This window comes from Nomascus leucogenys, chromosome 2 (genome assembly GCF_006542625.1).
Source record: "Nomascus leucogenys isolate Asia chromosome 2, Asia_NLE_v1, whole genome shotgun sequence".
Taxonomy (NCBI): Eukaryota; Metazoa; Chordata; class Mammalia; order Primates; family Hylobatidae; genus Nomascus; species Nomascus leucogenys.
The window spans coordinates 150971292-150993277 of NC_044382.1; the positions used below are offsets into that span (position 1 = coordinate 150971292).

Here is a 21986-nt window from a genome sequence, read left to right on the forward strand (position 1 = left end):
AGCTTTCTTATCTGTAAAATGGGGATGAGAACAGCCTGACCTCCTGGGTTGTCATGGTGATTGGGAATAACATAAATGACCGGCCTGTGTAGGTGCTTATGAAGGGTTTTCTGAGGGAACAAAAGGCTGAGGCCTTGGCTGGACTTGGTTCTGGGCAGCTGTGTCTTAGTGTGCGACAGATGTGCGGGCGGGGCCCGGGGCAAGGGCCGTGATGAGAGGAGCCATATGTCAACCACTATTGGTAACCTTAGTCTGAATTCACAGGGACTAGAAGTTTGCTCTCAACGTTGGTCCACGGAGCATCCTTTGGCGATGGGAAATGACTTTAGCCATCCCCTTGGGGAAAGAGACGGAAGCTAATTTGTGCCAGAGATTCCCCTGAGTCCTGAATGTATAAGAGATGCTGAGTCATAATTAGAAAATGCAGGGACTCGCTCGAGGAAAACTTGAGTCCAGGAGGAACTCTTCTAGGTTATCGTTTTTGGAATCCCGACAGCTCGCCTCGCTGGAAACCCTTGGCGTAAAGCCCAGCTCCACCACTTCCTGTCTGTGGGACCTTGCTTGTTTAGCTTCTGTGGGCCTCAGTTTCCACATCTGTAAAATGGAGAGAGTTGTGTGTGCTGCTTTCGCTGCTCGAGCCAGCGCTGTGACCGGCTCCTACTAATGGCGGCTTCTCCCACCGCCCTCTGCTTCCTTTCAGAGCTCAAGCGCCCAGCTGTGCCCCAGGAGCCCAGGCCACCCTGTGAGTCCCATAGTTGCTGCAGGAGTGGAGCCATGAGCTGCGTCCTGGGCGCTGTCATCCCCTTGGGGCTGCTGCTCCTGGTCTGCGGATCCCAAGGCTACCTCCTGCCCAATGTCACTCTCTTAGAGGAGCTGCTCAGCAAATACCAGCACAACGAGTCTCACTCGCGGGTCCGCAGAGCCATTCCCAGGGAGGACAAGGAGGAGATCCTCATGCTGCACAACAAGCTTCGGGGCCAGGTGCAGCCTCAGGCCTCCAACATGGAGTACATGGTGAGCGCTGGCTCTGGCCACAGAGGCTGGCACCGGGGGTGGGGCCTGGGCCACCGGCCTGCTCTGTTCCCCAGCCAGCTCTGTTCCCCAGTCAGTGCGTGTGATGGCTGGCTCAGGGTGTCCTCTGGCAGGGGAGGATCCCGGCTCTGTTCTGTTTTGTTTGTTTTGAGACAGGGTGTCACTCTGCCACCGAGGCTGGAGTGCAATGGCGCAATCGTCATGCACTGAAACCTTAGGCTCCCGGGGTTAAGCGACCCTGCTTCAGCCTCCCAAGTAGCTGGAACTACAGGCACCCACTACAGTGCCCAGCTAGATTTTCAATATTTTGTGGAGATGGGGGTCTTGCTATGTTGCCCAGGCTGGTGTTGAACTCCTAGGCTCAAGCAATCCTCCTGCCTCAGCCTCTCAAAGTGCTAGGATTATAGGCATAAGCCACCATGTCTGGCTCTGGCTCTGTTCTTAACATTCTGCCAAAATAACACACGTGGGTTCCCTGTGCAGAGCCTGCTTCGTTGCCTTCATGTCACTCTTGGTAGTTCCACTGGGAACACAGCTCTCAGCCCTTCCCACCTGGAGGCAGAGTGGGGAGGGGCCCGGGGCTGGGCTTTGCTCATGCTGATCTCAGCTGTGCCACATGCTGGCTGCACGACTCTGACTTCTCCTTAGCCATCGTGAGCCTCACTTTCCACTTTGAGAGTCCTTCCTCATGTGGTTGCCATGACTGTGAGATAAGTTGAGGCTGTGAAGGCCCCAGCACAGACTGACCCTGCCTCCCCAACCCCTAGTCTTTGCTAACTGGGAAAGGAGCTAACGGTGACAGAAGGCAGGCAAGGTCAACCCTCCTGGGTGCTTGTGATGGGTGTCCCTGGTGTGGTTGGGGGATGCTGCTATTTGAACCCAAGCTCCAGTGTGGAAACTTCTTTCCTGGCTGGTTTTCCAGAACTACAGGGAAATGGACCACAGTCTTCTAGGGTCCCTCCTTGTCCACCAACCAGGAGCCTCCACCTTGTCCATCCATCAGCTATGAATGGCTTTTTGAACAAACCCACGTCCCAGCCTGGGTAACATGGTAAAACCCCGTCTCTACAAAAAAACCCAAAAGTTAGCTGGGCGTGATGGTGTGCACCTGTAGTCCCTGCTGCAGTGGGACTGAGGTGGAGGTGGGGGGTGGGAGCTAAGGAAGGAGGATCACTTGAGCCCGGTAGGTCGAGGCTGCAGTGAGCTGAGATTGCGCCACTGCACTCCAGCCTGGGTGACAGAGCAAGACTCTGTCTCAAAAAGTAAAAACAGACAAACAAAAAATCCACGTCTTCCCCAGAGTCTGAGTCTTTGCCACTTTGGGGGTACAGGCGTCATCATGTCTTTGGAATGCACCCATGGCCCCCTGCTGTGATTGGTCTGAGAGAAACGCTGCCGTCTCATCTGTGTCTTTAAAGCTGTGGTCACGTTCCTTTGCCACAGGCTGAGCTGGCCTGGGTGATGACCCATGTCTCCCCCACAAAGCTGCCATGGAGGGTCTTCGCATGAGGGTTGAGTGGCTATTACGTGCCGTGTGAATTGTGTCCTCTTTAATCCTGACAGTAATCCTGGAAAATGGAAAGTATTAGCACCAATTTGCAGAAGAGAAAACTGAGGCTCAGAAAGGTTCATCTTTAAAGGACTTGTACAAACCACACAGCTACAAATGTACAAATGGTGAATCTGGGATTCAAAGCCACCCTGTCTGTCCCCAAAACCTGCACATAGAAGCTGCTAATACATATTTATTGTTTTTGTTTGTTTGTTTGTTTTTGAGACAGAGTCTTGCCCTGTCACCCAGGCTGGAGTGCAATGATGCCATCTCGGCTCACTGCAACATCCGGCTCCGGGGTTCAAGCGATTCTCCTGACTCAGCCTCCTGAGTAGCTGGGATTACAGGCATGCACCACCACGCCAGGCTAATTTTTTGTATTTTTATTAGAGACGGGGTTTCACCATGTTGACCAGGCTGGTCACAAACTCCTGACCTCAAGTGATCCGCCCACCTCAGCCTCCGAAGTGCTGGGATTACAGGCAAGCGCCACCGTGCCCAGCGTGTACAAATTTATTGAATGTGTGGGTAGGAGGCAGGCTCTGCTTCTCTGCCTTCCACACACCTGAGACTTAATCAACTGGTGAATTCTATATATTTTTGAGTGCCTCCCGTGTGCCCAGCACCCCATGAGATTCTTGCTATAAAGAGGTGAACAAAGCAGATGAGGTCCCGGTCCACACGGCACCTCCGGACTAGTGTAGCCAGGAAGTATTTGTGGAGCACCTTCGATGTGCCAGGCACTGTCCTGGATTCCAGGAAGAGGCATGATTATGAGTTGTGCTGAGTTACATGAAGAAATACGGGGAGCTGCAAGAAAGAACATTGGGGTGGGAGAAACCTGACTGAGATGGAGGTCTAAGGGTTGCCCACTCTGCGGAGGAGCCATCTCAGTTAAGACCTGAAGAGTGAGCATGGTTGAGCAAGCAAGCTTGCAGGGAAGGGTGTTCTGGGCAGAGGGAACAGAAGGTGTGAAGGCCACCACTGCCTCGTGAGTCTCTTTCCTTAGTGGGATAAAAGCTTCAGGTCTCAGAGGAGCTCTCACAAAGCCGGCGGGGCCATGGCTCATTTCTGAGGGAGTGAGGCCATTGGAAGAGGTCAGAGAGGCAGGAAGGGGCAAATCACACAGGGCTTTGAGGCTAGGTGAGGAGCCTGCCTTTTATTCTATGAGGAATAGGGTTTTGGTATTGCTGAAATGGGGGTGAAAAAGAAAAAAAAAAAGAAACAGGGTTTTTTTGTGGGAGAGGATACATTTGTGACTGTGAAGCACCTTTTTTTTTTTTTTTTTTTTTTTTTTTTTTTTTTTTTGAGGCAGAGTCTCACTCTGTCCCCCAGGCAGAGTGCAGTGGTGTGATCTTGGCTCACTGCAACCCCCGACCCCTGGGTTCAAGCGATTCTCCTGTCTTGGCCTCCCAAGTAGCTGCGATTATAGGTGCCCACCACCATGCCTGGCTAATTTTTGTATTTTTATTAGAGACGGGGTTTGCCATGTTGGCCAGGCTGGTCTCAAATTCCTGGCCTCAGGTGATCCACCCACTTCAGCCTCCCAAAGTGCTGGGATTACAGGTGTGAGCCACCGCGCCTGGCCATGAAACACTTTTGCTGCTGTGCGATGTTGGGGATTGGAGGGCCCGGCAGGAAGCAGGGAGGCTGCTGGGAGGTGGCTCAGTCAGCAGGTGATGGGCAGGTGAGGAGTGATGGGGGCGGTATTTGGGCGGGAGGCAGGGAATGAAGAACAAAGAGCCATTCCGGAGACCTGGGAGGCGTTGCCCATGGCTCAGGGCTGCACTGGCTTTCTGGCTGGGCTTTCTGTCTTTCTCCAAGTTGTGGACGCACCGCACCGTGAGAAAGGCTCCTGGAAGCAGAGCAACCCTGCCCGGGGGCTGTTTCTGAAGGGGCAGAGCAGAGGCTGGAAGACCTGCAAGCCTTCCCTCAGAGTCACTGCTTTCCTTCGTGCCACGCTCCCCTCCCCTCCCAAGTCAGTTAGCCTCCCTCCCTCCCTCCCTTCCTTCCTTCCTTCCTTTATTTATTTATTTTTTTTTGAGACAGATTCTAGCTCTGTCGCCCAGGCTGGAGTGCAGTGGTGCGATGCGATCTCGGCTCACTGCAACCTCCACTTCCCAGTTCAAGCGACTCTCCTGCCTCAGCCTCCTGAGTAGCTGGGACTACAGGTGCACACCACGACACCCGGCTAATTTTTGTATTTTTAGTAGAGGCGGGGTTTCACCGCATTAGCTAGGCTGGTCTTGAATTCCTGACCTCAGGTGATCCACCCACCTCACCCTCCCAAAGTGCTGGGATTACAGGCATGAGCCACTGTGCCCAACCGAAGTTTTTCTTTTTCACCCCCAATTTCTGAGAGCAGAGGGGGCTTGTTGGAACATGCTGTTGGGAGAGTTGCTTTATGAGAAATGAAAGGGGCCATGGGAACGTTGAGACCCACTGAATGTCCCATCCACGCATCCCTGGTGGCTTGGCCTTGGTCCTCGTGGGGCAAGGAGGCCCCACGTCTCTCTGGAGATGTTGTCAGCGTCTGGGACTGGAGCTTGACTGAGCTGCGACCCCCAGGATCCCAGATGCTTCCCGCCTTCCGGTCTGGAGCAGGCCGGGTTCACGCTGGTCTTCTTGTCCCTGCACTGTGCGATCCTCCCGGTTTCATGCAAGACTTAGCGCCGGTGAAAGGAGCTTCTTTGTAGCAGCGAAAGTCAGGCCGCCTGGGCGGCCCATAGCAGGTCTTTCATGTTTTCCTGTTTGTTTACTTGGTGATGTTTCAGGATTGGAGCTGGGATCTGGGTCCTTTGGTCTAAAAGGCTGGCCTGCTGGGGAGGCTGAGCCTTCATGGATGCTACTGAGGCTACCTCAGAGCAGGGAGGCTGAAAGGAAGGGAAGGCAGGGTCCCTGCCACTCAGCCCGGCGCCCTCAGCACTGCACTGCGTTGCTCTGCTGCTCGGGTTCACATCCAAACAAGCAAAGCAGATTTGAGAAAGCGTCTTGGAAACATGGCTTCCCGCTCAACCCCGCCTGCTGTGGCTTCAAGCCACAGTCCTTTGAAATAGCCTTAGCACTGAAAGGTGGATTCTAAAACCCCAAAGAGCTGAGCAGCCCGTTCTGAGGTTTTCTGAGTGGACAGGCTCTGGAGCCAGCCTGCCTGCCTCCAGCCAGCTCTGTCACTGGCCAGCTTTGTGATTTTGGGCAGATTGCTTAGCCTTTCTGTTTATATTTCCTCACCTGCACGATGGGAACAAGAAACCCTTTCTCATAGGGTTGTTTGGAGGAGGCGATGAGATAACGCATAATGAGTTCTAAATAAATGTGAATGGTGCTGTTATCATTTAGTATATTGCACAGTCAGCATATTGCATTAGCATATTTTAGTAACTTATTATTTTAGTGGGATGGGTCTGGTACTTGGTTACAGTATGCAAGGCAGGAAGACCGCCCCTTAGTAGCCAGACAAGAGGGGGTTGTGAAAGGCTTCCTGGTTGTGTGACCTCAGGCATGCTACTTAACCTCTCCAAAACTCAAGGTTTGTTGCCCCTTGGCCATTGAGGAGTCTTGCTGGGACACGGGGAGAGAGGGAAGCGAGGCATGCAGTTGTGTTGGGCAGGTACTCCCTGCTCGGGGGTCCCAGGGCTAAGACAGGACTGTCTTCCCTGAGCATCTGCTGTGTGCCCAGGGCTGGGTGTGCAGAGGGTGGGTGGCCAGCCTCTGCCTGCTTAAAGCTGGCACGTCTGTCGGGAGGACTCCAGGGAGGAAGTGCAGCGTCAGCTGCCAGCTGTGCCAGGGCTGCCTGGCGTCTGTTCCTCCACAGAGGAGAAAGGACACGCTTGCTCTGTTCATGGAGTTCTCTCCCCAGGAGGCATGTGTGTTCCTGGGGCCAGCCTGTCTTCAGAGTCTCTGCCCAGGCCCCTGCTCAGGCCCCGCTGATTCAGGATGGGCGGTGCTGGGAGGTGAGCAGGGATCTGGGCAAGCTGAAGACATCTCTTGTCAATTTCTTCTCGTTGTGGTAAAATATACGGACTATAAAATTGACCATTGTAACCATTTTTAAGTGTGCAGTTCTGTGGCATTAGGTACATTCACACTGTTGTGCAACCATCCCTGCCGTCCATCTCTGGTACTTTCTTTTCTTTTCTTTTTGAGACAGAGTCTTACTTTGTCCAGGCCCGGCTAATTTTTGTATTTTTAGTAGAGATGGGGTTTTACCATGTTGGGCAGGCTGGTCTCCAACTCCTGACCTCAAGTGATCTGCCCGCCTCAGCCTCCCAAAGGGCTGGGATTACAGGCGTGAGCTACTGCGCCGAGCCCATCCCCGGCACTTTCTATCTTCCAACTGAAATGCGGCACCCATTCATCTCAGGGCCTTTCTCGCCCTGTTGCCCCGCGGGTGGCCAGTGAGAACCTAAAATCCCCTGCAGGGGCCCTCGTCTGCTTTTCTTTGCAGGCCTGAGTGTGGCTGACGTGGATAAAACCTCCCTGACTGCAGCCAGGCCCTGGGCTGGGCACCTCGTAGGCTTCCCCTCCCCATTACTGCTCACACTGAGGGCTGTGGACATACCCACATTACAGATAAGGACAGTGAGGCTCAGAGAGGGTAACTGCGTGCCTAGGTTCACACCGCCCTTCCAGGACCAGCATTCAGAGCTCCAATCCAATGCCACACGGATAATTTATTGCTAGCCCCTGGCCTAGGAGTAGTATCTGATTATTACCTGCTGTGGCCCACACATAACTGCATACATGGTGACAGCTCAGGGTCCAAGGTCCTGAAGACCTGGGTTCTAATCCTGGGTCTGCAACCGGCTGGCTGTGGGACCCAGGGAAAATGGCATTGCTTCAAGCCTTGATGTGCTTGCCTGTGAAATGGAGATAAGAAGCGCCTGCTTCAGGGGCCCCCTGTAGAATGCAACGAAAAGACTGGGGTAAAGCCCGAGGCCTGGTGTGCCTGGAACATGCGTAGTAAGGAGAGGAAGCTGGGGTCATCGCGAGGGGCTTCCAGGCCAAGACCGTCCCTAGAGATGGCTGCTGATCTTCCCTTTTCTTCCACACAGCGTGCCGTGTTACCTTCAGAGGTCACTCAGCATGGCCACTCCTGTTTCACAGAACAGACACTGAGGCCCAGAGAGAAGGCAGCTGCCCAGGACCTCTCGCAAGTTAGAGGCCCAGCAGGGGGCCTGAGGACAGGCTTGAAGCCGGCACCTCTGGCCTGCCACGCCCCCCTGGCTGATTTAGGAACCCAGCCATACAGCAGCAGATCATTGGCTGTAGGCTCCACGGGAGCCCAGACTGGGGCGTTGCTGTATTTATGGTTCTTGGCCCCTCCCCCACCCTCACCTCCCAGTTCTTGTTTCTCCTTCTCCTACAGACCTGGGATGACGAACTGGAGAAGTCTGCTGCAGCGTGGGCCAGTCAGTGCATCTGGGAGCACGGGCCCACCAGTCTGCTGGTGTCCATCGGGCAGAACCTGGCCGCCCACTGGGGCAGGTAAGAGCCACAAGTTCCTCTCCAGCTGCCGCAGGCCCCCATTGCCGTGTGCCGGGCTCAGCACTTGTGCCCATTATCAAGTTTAGCCTGCAAAGAGAGTGAGACAGACCACCCGTCCCATCGATATTCTGGGAAACTGAGGCTTGGCACCCAGGAACACTCCTGAGTGACTGACAAAATGTATTCAAGCTTGGTTGGCTGACCCCAGACACTGATGATTGATTAAAGTTTGTAGTTTGGGTTTTCCTTCTTCCTTTCCTTCCTTCCTCCCTCCTTCCCTTCCCTTCCCTTCGGTTCCCTTCCCTCCCCTCCCCTCCCCTCCCCTCCACTTCACTTCCCTTCCCTTCCTTCTTTTTTTGACAAGGTCTTATTCTGTCATCCAGGATAGAGTGCAGTGGCGCAATCTCGGCTCACTGCAACCTATGCCTCCTGGGTTCAAGTGATTCTCGAGTCTCAGCGTTCCGAGCAGCTGGGACTATAGGCATGTGCCACCACGCCTGGGTAATTTTTTTATTTTTTGGTAGAGACAGGCTTTCACCATATTGGCCAGGGTGGTCTCAAACTCCTGGCCTCAAGTGATCCACCCACCTTGGCCTCCTCAAGTGCGGGGATTACAGGCATGAACCACCGCACCCGGCCTATAGTTCAGGGTTTCCATTCCATCTCCTGTGCAGAGTTCTTGAGTCCCCGTTCCTGTGGGGTGAAGTGCTCTGCTCGTGGTGGGTCATTTCTGTCTGGCTCTGCTCTCTGTTTAAGCCTGAGCCACATTCCCCCCGTTGGGAAGTTGCCCACTGCCTTCCCTGCATCATCCGGCTGTCCGGAAGCTCACTAACTTCTCCAGACCCCCGAAGCTTCCGTGTCTGGCAGTGTTCTGTCCCCTCTCCTTCCCTGTCTGGGAGTGGTTTGTCCCCTCTCCCACAGGAGGCATTGATGTTTGTCTGTTAAACACAGCCGACTGGCCTTCCCTAGAGTAACCTGGACCACGTATGCGTGCTCCCAAAGAGGCCAGAAGTCCCCTCCTGGGGGCTGAGAGCTGGTTTCATTGGAGAAAGTGGAAAAATGTCTTTTGACCACCCCCAGGATAACAACTAAGACCACATAAGACTTAACAACCACCCGGTGACTGTGCCATGCCCAAGGCCAGAATTCACGTCCTCAGACCCATCCAGGACCTGGATCGACATCCATTTTGCCCTAATTATTGAAAAGTTGGACTGGGCTTTAGACAGCCTCTTAAAATGTAGGTGAGGGTTTGCTTTCACTTCCCACAGAGGAATTTCCTAGCCTGGGTTTCACTGGGCCACGGGCAGCCACACCTTCCCCTGCATCCGTGGGTTTTCAGGACAAACCTGGGCAGGTGTCATGGTGGATCAACAGCTATGACTTCAGAGAGGCAAATTCACACCATGGTTTTCTCTTTGGTGAAGTTAGCTTTTTATAAAAACTGTCTTACAGGCCAGGCGCGGTGGCTCACGCCTGTAATCCCAGCACTTTGGGAGGCCGAGGTGGGCGGAATACAAGGTCAGGTGTTCAAGACTATCCTGGCCAACATAGTGAAACCCCATCTCTATTAAAAATACAAAAAAGTTAGTCGAGCATGGTGGCGGGCGCCTGTAATCCTAGCTACTCGGGAGGCTGAGGCAGGAGAATCACTTGAACCCTGGAGGCGGAGGCTGTAGTGAGCCAGGATTGCGCCATTGCACTCCAGCCTGGGCGACAGTGCAAGACTCCATCTCAAAAAAAAAAAAAAAAATCTTACAATAACATGAAAGTCAAGTGTCTAAAGCAGGGAGATCTATAATTCCACTAGCCTGGTTCAGCTCTTTTCATTTTTCTGGGCTCCTTTGTAGCACTTGGCTGGGTGCCGACATAGTTTTACAGCATTGCGGCTGTAGCCTGGATCACTTTGAAATCTTTTTTTTTTTCCTTTTCATACAATGTCAGGCAATTTTCAGTGATACAGTTGTCATGAGTGTCGCCCTGCAAACGCCCTAATGGTCCCTATGTGGACAGACCAAAGTTGACCCGTTGGCTCTTGCAGATTCAGTTTTGTTTTTTGTTTTTCGCTTTGTCTCACTTCAATGATTTCATTAGGATTACTCCTGAGAAGGAGGATTGCTGGGCCAAAGGGCACACAGACTTCCCCCCTTCTTAAGGAATTTTGCTAACTTGCTTTGCAAAAGAGCCCCTGACTCTGCACGGCCCCCCGGGGCAGCCGCGGGTTCCCTTCCCCACAGCCGTGCCAGTGCCAGCCTTGAGTCTGCGTGACCTTGAGCCTGCAGGGGAGCGGATGAGTGGCCAGCAGCCCTCTGCTCCTGCCTCCTCACTGTGTGCACGCCTTTCTGCAAATGCCGCTGACCGCTGCTGTGCGCTCCGCTTCCAGACAGTAATTGTTACAAGACCTCTAACTGCCTCGGCGACCACATGGCCCTTAAAAACGGTCATTTCCCCCGTGAGCGTTTTCTCTTCATCGAAACCACTTTGTTTATACTTGCTGGTGACAGTGGGACTGTGGACTTGCGTCCAGTTTGGTGTTTTCCCTAGTTAAAAAAAAAATGGTGCCAACCTTGGCGGCCAAGGCTGAAGCAAGGGGGTGGTAGGCATGAAGCGGTGACCCCGTGGAGGATGTCCAGGGACAGGTGCAGCTGGTGGCTGCGGATTACAGGCGTGCACCACCACGCCCAGCTCATTTTTGTATCTTTAGTAGAGACGGGGTTTCACTATGTTGGCCAGGCTGGTCTCCAACTCCTGACCTCAGGTGATCCACCCGCCTCAGCCTCCCAAAGTACTGGGATCACAGGTGTGAGCTACCATGTTCGGCCTTAACTGCACTCACGTCTTAATCAGGTTTTGTCTTAGACAACAATATTTGTGAAATACGGGCTTCATGGGCTGGGTAGTTTTTCTCCAATGTACCTGAAAATAAACACCTAATTGACATAACAAAGGACTCATTAAGAGCCAGGTTAAGATTTTCCTGCACATGCAGGTGGTGTATGAGCCACCCGAGGAGCCTACTAGAGGCCCCAGGTGAGCTCCTCAATGATCGTGGTTTTAAGCACCTGTACCAGGTGCTGCTGGAATTGGGGGCTGTTCCTCCTCCTCAGCCTCCCTCCCTCCTGGCTGCCCGTGGCTGCTGCTGGAATTAGGGGCTGTTCCCCCTCCTCGGCCTCCGTCCCTCCCGGCTGCCCGTGGCTGCTGCTGGAATTGGGGGCTATTCCCCCTCCTCGGCCTCCCTCCGTCCCTCCTGCCCCTGGCTGCCGCTGTCTCCACTGGCGGGTTGGGGGAGGGGCTGGGACTAAGTGAGCGGTTTCTGCCCTGCAGGTATCGCTCTCCCGGGTTCCACGTGCAGTCCTGGTATGACGAGGTGAAGGACTACACCTACCCCTACCCGAGCGAGTGCAACCCCTGGTGTCCAGAGAGGTGCTCGGGGCCCATGTGCACGCACTACACACAGGTAACTCGGGGACTGGCCACGACCTCAGCCCTGCACCCCAATCCCAGTCATTCACCCCCTGCCCCTGGGGGATTGTTGCCAAATCTGTAAAGCCTCTGCGCTGTTATTGCCTTAATTTTTAAAAATTCAGTTCTATGCAAAGTACAGCCGGTAGAATAAGCTGTTTGTTACCAGCAAGGCCAGAAACTGCGTGAGCACTACAAACTTTTTTTTCCTCTGAGGCAGTGTCTCCCTCCTACCTGGGCTGGAGTGCAGTGATCTTAGCTCACTGCAGCCCCCAACTCCTGGGCTCAAGGAATCCTCCCACCTCAGCCTCCTGAGTACCCGGGACTACAATTGTGCACTACCAGGCCTGGCTAATTTTTGTATTGTTTTTTTAGAGATGGGTCTCGCTATGTTGTCCAGGCTAGTCGCAAACTCCTGGGCTCAAGCAATCCTCCCCGTTCAGCTTCCCAAAGTGTTGGGATTACAGGTGTGAGCTGCTGCACCCAACCGAGAAAACTTCTATGGCAATTTAACATTGCGGGGCATTTTCGTTGTGTGGGAGTCTGTTTGTTTGCTTGCTTTTTTTTTTTTGAAACGGAGTCTCCTTCTGTCACCCAGGCTGGAGTGCAGTGGCATGATCTTGGCTCACTGCAACCTCTGCCTTCCGGGTTCAAGCGATTCTCCTGCCTCAGCCTCCAGAGTAGCTGGGACTACAGGTGCCCACCACCATGCCCGGCTAATTTTTGTATTTTTAGTAGAGACGGGGTTTCACTATGTTGGTCAGGCTGATCTCAAACTCCTGACCTCATGATCCGCCCGCCTCAGCCTCCCAAAATGCCGAGATGACGGGCGTGAGCCACCGCGCCCGGCCCACTTGCTTTGCTTTTTAAGGAAATGTATGTATCTTCAATGGGTTAGGGACTAATATCTGCTTCCCCTACCCTTCACTACGTACCTCTTTAGTGCCAGCACCTTATACACCCAGGCCAAATGATATCACCCTTTTGTGCCTTGTCCCTCGAGCTGTGACACACAGATGTCATCTTTTCAGATAGTTTGGGCCACCACCAACAAGATCGGCTGTGCTGTGAACACCTGCCGGAAGATGACCGTCTGGGGAGACGTTTGGGAGAACGCGGTCTACCTCGTCTGCAATTATTCTCCAAAGTAAGACAAGTTGATGCGGTTGTATGGAGTGGGGGTTGGGATGTGTTTGCTTGCCAGGGAGCACCGAGTGAAAACTGGCTTGAGCAGCGAAGTCTTTATTATCTCACATAACAAAGAATCTAGGGTTTGGTGCATCTGCTTAGCTTAATAGCTCAGCAGTGTCAACAAGGACTCGGGTCCTTTCTGTCTTCCTGCCATACCATTCTCTCCTCATGGTCCCGAGATGGCTGCACAGCACCAACATCACATCTCCCCAAGCAGAAGGAAGGATGGTCAAAGGGCTCTCTCCTTAGGTCTTTTGCACACTGGCATACTTTCTCCTTATGTTCTTGGCCGGAATTCGGCCAATCATAGATGAGGGGGAACAAGATTGCCCCAAATGGCTTTGCAAGACATCCTCTGGGACCAACTGAACAAAGTCAGAAGCGGGAATAGCTGCTGGCTGGGCAACCGGCATGGTCTGCCCTGGCAGTATGATTATTTTTCTCTGAAAATGTGCAGTAGACAGCACCCTAGAAAACAGATGTTCACACAAAGCCTAGCTTCTCTTTTTCCCTCCAAAGAGGGTCCACATGCAGCCTCCTGATCATGGTGCCTCATCCGCCTGTAGCATGCTCAGATCATCAGTGTGGCGTCCAGCCCTTGACTCATTTGCTAGTAGGACAAATATGTGCTGATTCTTGGAGAGCCACTCCCCCATTTCATGGCGTGAGGTTTGCGTGCTGGCTACTGGCCATCGCTGTTCTTGCCCCGTGCCCTGTGTAGAGTGGGCCCAGGGCATGTTTGCTCAATGACTAAATGAAACGGGAATGACCTCATTTATTTGTTTTGGATCAGGAGTAGTTATGAAAAGGTGGGATGAAGGGGGAATCGCTGAGGTTGAGAGGAAAAATAGAAGCCCTCTCAAAACCATCTGGCGTGCCTGCGGTGGCGTGGCGTGGCTCAGCAGCCCACATGGATAAGCGCAGTGGGTATGTCATTGCCTGGGAGGGATGCAGGCACCATGCAAAAGCAGCAGACTGGTCCAAGGTGGTGGAATTCCTGGCCCAGTGGCAGGTGGTGAATGAGGAATCATTTGACTTGACTCTATAAAAAATAGACACTAGGAGGTCCTATCAGAAATGAAATTCTTTCCTTCTGTAGCTGCCCCCTGCTTCCTTAAAAAAAGGAATAACCTCCATATGGTAAAATATACTCATCTTAAGTATACAGTGCAACGCAGTCTCACATGCCTTAGTCTGTTGGGGCTGCAACAACAGACACCACAGCCTGGGCAGCTTACACATCAGACTTTCATCTCTCACCATTCTGGAAGCTGGAAGTCCCCTGGACCAAGGGGTGGCAGATCAAGGGGTGGCAGATCGAGGTGCGGCAGCATCGGGCTCCAGTGGGGGCTCTCTTCCTGGCTCACCAACAGCCGCCTTCTTACGTGGTGGTGAGGGATGAGGACACCACTCCTGTTGGATCAGGACTTCTCCTATTGACCTCATTTAACCTTAATTAGTTTCGTCAAGGCCCTGTGTCCAAGTACAGTCACCTTGAGGGTGAGGGCTTCAACACTGGGATTTGGGGAGAAACATACTGAAAGTCGATGACAATAGCCCTTTACCCCATGTAACTACCCTCCAGATGGAGATGGACAGTGTCTCCTGTGCCCCAGAGACTCTGTCGTGCCCTGCAAAGTGACCACCATTCCAGCGTCTTTCCCGTCGGTCTGTGGTGTCTGGTGTGGGACCTCACATGAAGGGGGCCACACAGCACACTCCCTGTGCCCCCAAATGGTGTTTTGCTCAACATCACATGGGTGAGGTCTCCCCGTGGTGTTGCATGATCACCGATTCTTTCCTTTTGTCTGCTGCGTGTTACTGCGTGCTGTCCATGGCCTCTTTCTTAGAGAGAGGGCTTGAGCCACTGGGCTATGCAGGACACTGTCCCAGGCACCAGGGTGCGGAGGGTGGCTGGGAGGGTGAGTTTGGGTGTGTGGGGGGGTCAGATCCCTTGAGGGGGATTCCCAACCCGACAAGGGGTGGGGTGGGTGTGTACACAGACGGCCTTGTATGTGAGGGAAGGTACTTCACAGTGCTATTCAAAAATTAAGGAGACTGGCCAATGCGGTGGCTCATGCCTGTAATCCCAGCCTCCTTTGGCCAAGGCAGGAGAATCGCTTGAGCCCAGGAGTTCAAGACGAGCCTTGGCAACTGGCAAAACCCCATCTCTACAAAAAATACAAAAAGTTAGCTGGGTGTGGTGGTGCATGCCTGTATTCCCAGTTACCTATGAGGCTGAGGTGGGAGGATTGCTTGAGCCTAGGAGGTTGAGGCTGCAGTGAGCTGTGGTGACACCACTGTACTCCAGCCTGGGTAACAGAGCAAGACCCTGTCTCAAAAATTAAGGAGATTGTTTGTCTGCAGGACCTGGTGCCCAGCCAGCCTTCCACCAATGCCAAACCTGAGTATTAGGGTTGAGCTGGGAGCGTCGGTGGTGTGGTTTGTCTGAGGAAATATAGATCCCTAGACTCAAGGGGAAACTAGGCACGGGCAGTGGGACGTACCCATGACAGGGCCACAATCATCTGAGAAACCTACTGGGCTTCATCCAGACACAGGATGGGCTCTGGGCCGTCTCGGTCCCTTGGTGATGTTCCTTTTGGGGGCATCATCCCGAAGACTCCCGGGGATCTGAACAGGGGTTTCTGAGCAGGGATGTCTTGTGGCATGGCACGGACGCGGTCATTCTGCCTCCGGAATGTGAGAGGGTGGGAGAGGCTGTGTGCAGGTCATAACACCAGACAGTGCCCAGCCCTGTCCTCCCGCACTGCACAGCCCACTGCCCCTCCCCTGCCCACAGGCCCCTCGGTGAGGCCAGGGTGTTTCTGGGGCCGCGGGAAGTTCTAGGCCACTCTCGTAAGGACGGATGCCTATCAGCCCCACAGCGTGTTTCCTGCCGTTTTGTCTTTGGCCAGCGCTGGCAGGGCCCCTCCCCATCTTCCCTGAAAAGCATCAGAGCGTTCCCCGCACAAGCTTGTGGATTTCCCCAATGCTCAGAGCACAGCCTTCCCCATGAGTCAGGTGCCGGTCCAAGGGCTTCCCCACGGTCGCTCCCTCAGTCTCAACAGCAGCCCTGCTGCCGTGACCCCATTTTACAGAAAGGGAGACGGAGGCTGGGGCTGGAGGAGGCTGGCTGAGGGCACACGCTGGCAGCCTGGGGCCCAACCCTGGGAGCCTGCTCTTCACAGCCCAGGAGCTGCAGGAAGGGCCTGGGGACTCCGCTCACCACCGCTACCTGGCCCTTGGGGAAAGCCTATGGTGCGGCCTCCAGTTTTCCTGCCCCTGGGAACTCCAGAGGGAGGCAGAGGGCAACTGTGACCCAAAAGGACCTTTGACCCAGCCCCTAGAGTAGAGCGTGCCTAACTAAGGCTCTGAGCCCGACAGCCTGGGTTCAAATCCCAGCCCCGTCACTTGCTTGCTCTGTGACATGGGGCAAGTCACTTAACCTCACTGTGCCTCAGTTTCCTCCTCTGCAAAAGTATTGAATTCTAGCTCTTCCCTCCTGGGGTGTTGGGGAGATGGGGTGAGGAGCAGCGTGAAGGCACAGCCCAGGGATGGTGTGTGGTAAAAACTGGGAAACGCAAGACATCTCCGGAACAGGCCGGCTTTACACATTTGAGAAATGGCTTGAAAGGGGGTCCTGGCAGCTTTTCAGTGCTAAGGTGTTGGGATCCAGGGGCCCTGACAGTGTTCGGAGCTGTGTTGGTGGAAGGGGGGCCACGGGGCCGACAGCCAGCCAGGGCAAAGATACTGGGTGGAAGGGCATGTTGTAGCTCCCTTCTGCAGAAGCGCTGGGATTCTGGAGCTCTCTAGACTCTCTGTGCATGGGAGGGGCCTGGGACAGCCACCTTTCCCGCTTCCCACAGCACACACCTTCCCCCCGACCTGTCAGTGGCGGTGTTCAGGGACTCAAGTGGGCCTTGGAAGAGGATCAGTCCTGAGGCCTCACGTGGTGGTTCCCTCTGACGGTTGTGTTTGGGTCTGTCCTCAGGGGGAACTGGATTGGAGAAGCCCCCTACAAGAATGGCCGGCCCTGCTCTGAGTGCCCGCCCAGCTATGGAGGCAGCTGCAGGAACAACTTGTGTTACCGAGGTAGGAAATTTACTCCCAACACTTTTGCAGTGAATTTCCCCTCAGTCTGAGTCATGCGACAGCGTTACATAAAACGGGGGAATTAAAGAAGTCAGTCACCCCTCCCGGCCCTATTGAAGACGCTCTCAGCACGCTTCTCCCGCCTCCGTGATGAGCTGAGCCTCATCTCCAGGGTCTAGGCTCAGCTTCCAGGCCCCTGGAGAGCTCCACTGCCCCGAGAAATGGCTTCCCATGGGCATCTCCTGTGCCGGGCTCTGTGGATGCTGGACACAGCATTAAATGCAGACGCACTGCTCACCCTCATTAGCATTCACAGTTTCATATAAAATAGGCCACGGGCGGGACACGTTGGCTCACACCTGTAATCCCAGCACTTTGGGAGACTGAGGCAGGAGGACCATATAAGGCCATGTATTCGGGTTCTCTAGAGGGACAGAGCTAATAGGATATATATAAATATATATATATATGAGTTTATCAAGGAGTATTAAACCCACATGATCACAGGATCCCACAATAGGCCATCTGGAAGTGGAGGAACAAGAAAGCCAGTCCGAGTGTGGAAGTGGAACAACTTCAAGCCAGATGTTTGAGGGCAGGAAGCATCCAGCATGGGAGAAAGATGAAGGCTGCTCCCAGCCTCCATCTAAGTCAGTCTAGTCTTTTCACATTTTTCTGCCTGCTTTATACAGTAGCTGCCCTGGCAGCTGACTAGATGGTGCCCACCCAGATTAAGACTGGGTCTGCCTTTCCCAGCCCACTGACGCAAATGTTAATCTCCTTTGGCAGCATCCTCACAGACACACCTAGGATCAGTGCTTTGCATCCTTCAATCCAATCAAGTTGACACTCAGTATTAACTATCACAAGTCCACCCCTTGTCAACTTGAACCCATACACATCTCCTGAGATCATACATAATCTGCAAATAAAGACAATAATAAGATCACAATTACACCTAACAGAATACAACTATCCTTCGTAAAACTGGAAACTCACCAATCCCCAACCCAAATGCTATGACATAAAGTTAACAAAACTTAAATGCTGATATGAAGTTAATAAATCTTATGTCCCATGATAAAGGAGAAAGGGAATAATATGAAGATATTTTCTTAGTACAAGTGTGTACATGCACAAATAAGTTTTTAACAAAAGAAGGAGGAAATACAACAATTACAGTCCTCATATCTGCAACTGGTCATGTGGTTATAGCTGGTATTGATGACTACCTTCTTCTACTACCCATTCTGTTTTCCCTTTGCCTTCAGCAAGCACCTCAGCAGGTCATGGTTTTTCTCCTGGTGGAGTGACCCAAACCTTCATTGCTAAAGGGTCTGGGCCATTTGTAGTCCTGCCTGGATTAGGCTGTCGTAGTTTCCCATTGACCTTAATCACAGGGCGTGGTAATACTAAGAGATGCCCTAAGGGAGCTCCTGTATTCCATGCATACTCTTCCTTACCTACACTGTGGAGCAGTAGGCTGATTTCATCTTGATAATCCATGTCACTCACCCCAGCCAACACTGTTAACTCCCTTCTTAGCCTGTTGACTTAAGGGTAGGAGGAGTCCAAAGTGTTCAGGTGGCAACCTTAACTTCCAGTTTAATGGGATTTTTGCTATGTCTCCTGGTGGCAGCATTCCTCCCTCTGGAACTAAGACCTCTAGGCCAGCAGAATTTAATGTCGCAGGAACAGGAAGCAAAAATTTTGCTAGTGGGTCACTAGGGGTGAATGTGAGTGATGCCATTTCCACTTCCACCCATTAATTCCTCAACTCGTGAATCTTGGCTATGGGAGAAGCAATATCATATATTGGATGCTGATTGAGGGCATACGTGGCCTTCTGGAGAACTTTGCCCCAGCCCTGCCAAGTATTGTCACCTAGTTGGCATTGTAATTGTGACTTCAAAAGGCCATTCCACCATTCTGTCAATCCAGCTGCTTCAGGATGATGGGGACCGTGGTAAGACCAGTGAATTCCATGAGCATGAGCCACTGCCACACTTTTTTAGCCATAAATTGAGTGCCTTGGTCAGAGGCAATGCTGTGTGGAATACCATGACGGTGGATAAGGCATTCTGTGAGTCCGCGGATGGTAGTCTTGGCAGAAGCATTGTGCGCAAAATAGGCAAACCTGTATCCAGAGTAAGCATCTGTTCCAGTGAGGACAAACCTCTGCCCTTTCTGTGATGGAAGAGGTCCAATAATCAACCTGCCACCAGGTAGCTGGCTGATCACCCTGAGGGATGGTGCCATATCAAGGGCCCAGTGTTGGTCTCTGCTGCTGGCAAATTGGGCACCCAGCAGTGGCCGTAGCCAGGTCAGCCTTGGTGAGTGGAAGTCCGTGTTGCTGAGACCATGCGTAACCTGCATTCCTGCCAACATGGCCACTTTGTTCATGGGCCCATTGGGCAATGACAGAGGTGACTGAGGAAAGAGACTGAGTGGTGTCCACAGAATGAGTCATCCTATCTACTTGATTAATAAATCCTCCTCTGCTGAGGTCACCTTTTGGTGAGCACTCACATGGGATACAAACATCTTCACAGTTGCTGACCACTCAGAGAGGTCCATCCACGTCCCTCTTTCCCAAATTTCTTTGTCACCAATTTCCCAATCATGTTTCTTCCAAATCTGTGGCCATCCAGCCAAACCATTGGCTACAGCCCATGAATCAGTATATAATCGCACATCTGGCCATTTCTCCTTCCATGCAAAGTGTACAGCCAGGTACATTGCTTGAAGTCCTGCCCAGTGGGAAGATTTCCCTTCACTGCCATCCCTCAAGCATGTCCTAGAAAGGGGCTGTAGTGCTGCAGCTGTCCACTGTCAGGTAGTGCCTGCATATCCTGCAGGACCATCTGTGAACCACACCTTCTTCTTCGTCTGTCAACTGATCATAGGGAACTCCCCATGAGGCCATTGGTGCAGGCTGGGGGAAAGAAGGCGGGGTGGCAGGAGTGGAGACCATGGGCAGTTGAGCCACTTCTTTTTGTAACTAACTTGTGCTTTCAGGACTTGCTTGAGCCCAATCACATATATACCACTTCCATTTGATGATGGAATGCTGCTGTGCATGACCCCCTTTATGGCTCGATGGGTCAGAAAGCATCCAGTTCGTGATAGGCAGTTCAGGTCACATGGGGACTTGATGACCCATAGTCAAACGTTCAGTTTCCACTAAAGCCCAGTTACAGGCCAAGAGTTGTCTCTCAAAAGGAAGGTAGTTATCTGCAGAAGATGGCAGGGCCTTGTTCCAAAATCCTAGAGCCCTCCTCTGTGATTCACCTATGGGGGCCTGCTAGAGGCTCCAAACAGCACCCCTACCTGCCACTGACACCTCAAGCATCATTGGACCTGCTGGGTCATATGACCCAAGTGGCAGAGCAGCTTGCATAGCAGCCTGGACCTGTTGCAGAGCCTTCTCCTGTTCTGGACCCCACTCAAAACTGGCAGCCTTTTGGGTCACTTGATAAATGAGCCAGAGTAACACACCCAGATGAGGAATGTGTTGCCTTCAAAATCCTAATTGGTGCACTAGGCATTGTGCCTCTTTCTTGATTGTAGGAGAGGCCAAATGCAGCAACTTATCCTTCACCTTAGAAGGAATACCTTAACAGGCCTCACACCCCTAAACCCCTGTAAATTTTACCGAGGTAGAAGTTTCCTGAATTTTAGTCGAATTTATTTCCCATCCTCTGGCACACAAATGTCTCACCAATAAGTCCAACGTGTCTGCTACTTCTTGCTCACTGGATGCAATCAGCAAAATGTCATCAGTGCAATGGACCAGTGTGATATCTTGCAGAAGAAAAGCAATCAAGTTCTCTCTGAATCAGATTATGACACAAAGCTGGAGAGTTGATATACCCCTGAGGTAGGACAATAAAGATATATTGCTGGCCTTTCAGCTGAAGGCAAATTACTTCTGGTGGGACTTATGGACAGGAATGGAGAAAAAGGCATTTTCCGAGTCAGTGGCTGCATACCAGGTACCAGGAGATGCATTAATTTGCTAAGCAATGAAACCACATCTGGTACAGCAGCTGCAATTGGAGTCACCACTTGGTTAAGCTTACGATAATCCACTGTCATTCTCCAAGATTCATCTGTCTTCTGCACAGGCAAAATGGGAGAGTTGAACGGGGATGTGGTGGGAATCACCACCCCTGCATCTTTCAAGTCCTTGATGGAGGCACTAATCTCTGCAGTCCCTCCAGGGATGCGATACTGTTTTTGATTTACTATTTTTCTAGGTAGAGGCAGCTCTAATGGCTTCTATTTGGCCTTTCCCACCGTAATAGCCCTCCCCTACCTGTCAGGGAGCCAAAATGAGAGTTCTGCCAGCTGCTAAGTATGTCTATGCCAATTATGCATTCTGACACTGGGGAAATGACCACAGGATGAGTCCAGGGACCCACTGTAAGCCAGACCTGAGCTAAAACTCCATTAATTACCTGACCTCCATAAGCCCCTACTTTCCCTGGAGGACCACAATGATGTTTGGGGTCCCCTGGAGTCAACACCAGCTCAGAGCCAGTGTCCAGGTCCCCAAAATGTCTGATCATTTCCCTTTCCCCAATGCACAGTTTCCCCGGTACAAGGCCAGAGGTCTCCTTGGGGAAGGATGGGAGAAAGATTTAACAGCATAAATTGTCAGTAGCATACTGGGGTCCTTCTTCAAGAGGACCTAGCCTCCCCTTCATTCAAGGGGTTCTGGGTCTGTAAACTGCCTCAAGTCTGGAAATTAATGGAGGGGCCGTGATTCTCTTTTTTTATAATTCAAATTAGTCTTTTGTCCACTCTATGTGGAAGTTTTCTGTTTATGTAAATTAAGCGGGAATGCACTAGGCTTCCTATCAATTTCACTTCTAGGAGCAGCACAATTAATTAGCCAATGACAGGACTCTACACGAATTAGACTTTTCTGATTGCCACTTAGCCTCTGCTGTCCATTACGGTAGCTATGCCCACCTTGCTTTTGACAGTTGACTGCTGCCACTTGCCTCCTGCCACCTCAGGATCCAGTCATTTCCATTGCATTTAAATTTTGTAGTTGAGTGATTGCGGTTCCCATTGTTAGATCTGACGTATATAGAAAAGCAATTACAAAGATGCAGGTGCTGCCTTTACAAATCTATCTTGCAGGCTGGGCGCAGTGGCTTAC

General features: G+C 52.4%; 1 protein-coding gene across 1 annotated transcript in view; it reads left to right on the forward strand.

Moving 5' to 3' along the window:
- The window catches only part of CRISPLD2 (cysteine rich secretory protein LCCL domain containing 2), a 90636-nt gene that overhangs the window by 18407 nt on the left and 50243 nt on the right, over positions 1-21986 (forward strand). The window contains exons 2-6 of the mRNA XM_003272497.2: positions 701-1014; positions 7950-8068; positions 11393-11525; positions 12562-12677; positions 16716-16816. Of these exons, the coding sequence (XP_003272545.1) occupies positions 775-1014; positions 7950-8068; positions 11393-11525; positions 12562-12677; positions 16716-16816 (709 nt within the window). The 5' untranslated portion in view covers positions 701-774. The remainder of the gene's footprint in view (positions 1-700; positions 1015-7949; positions 8069-11392; positions 11526-12561; positions 12678-16715; positions 16817-21986) is intronic.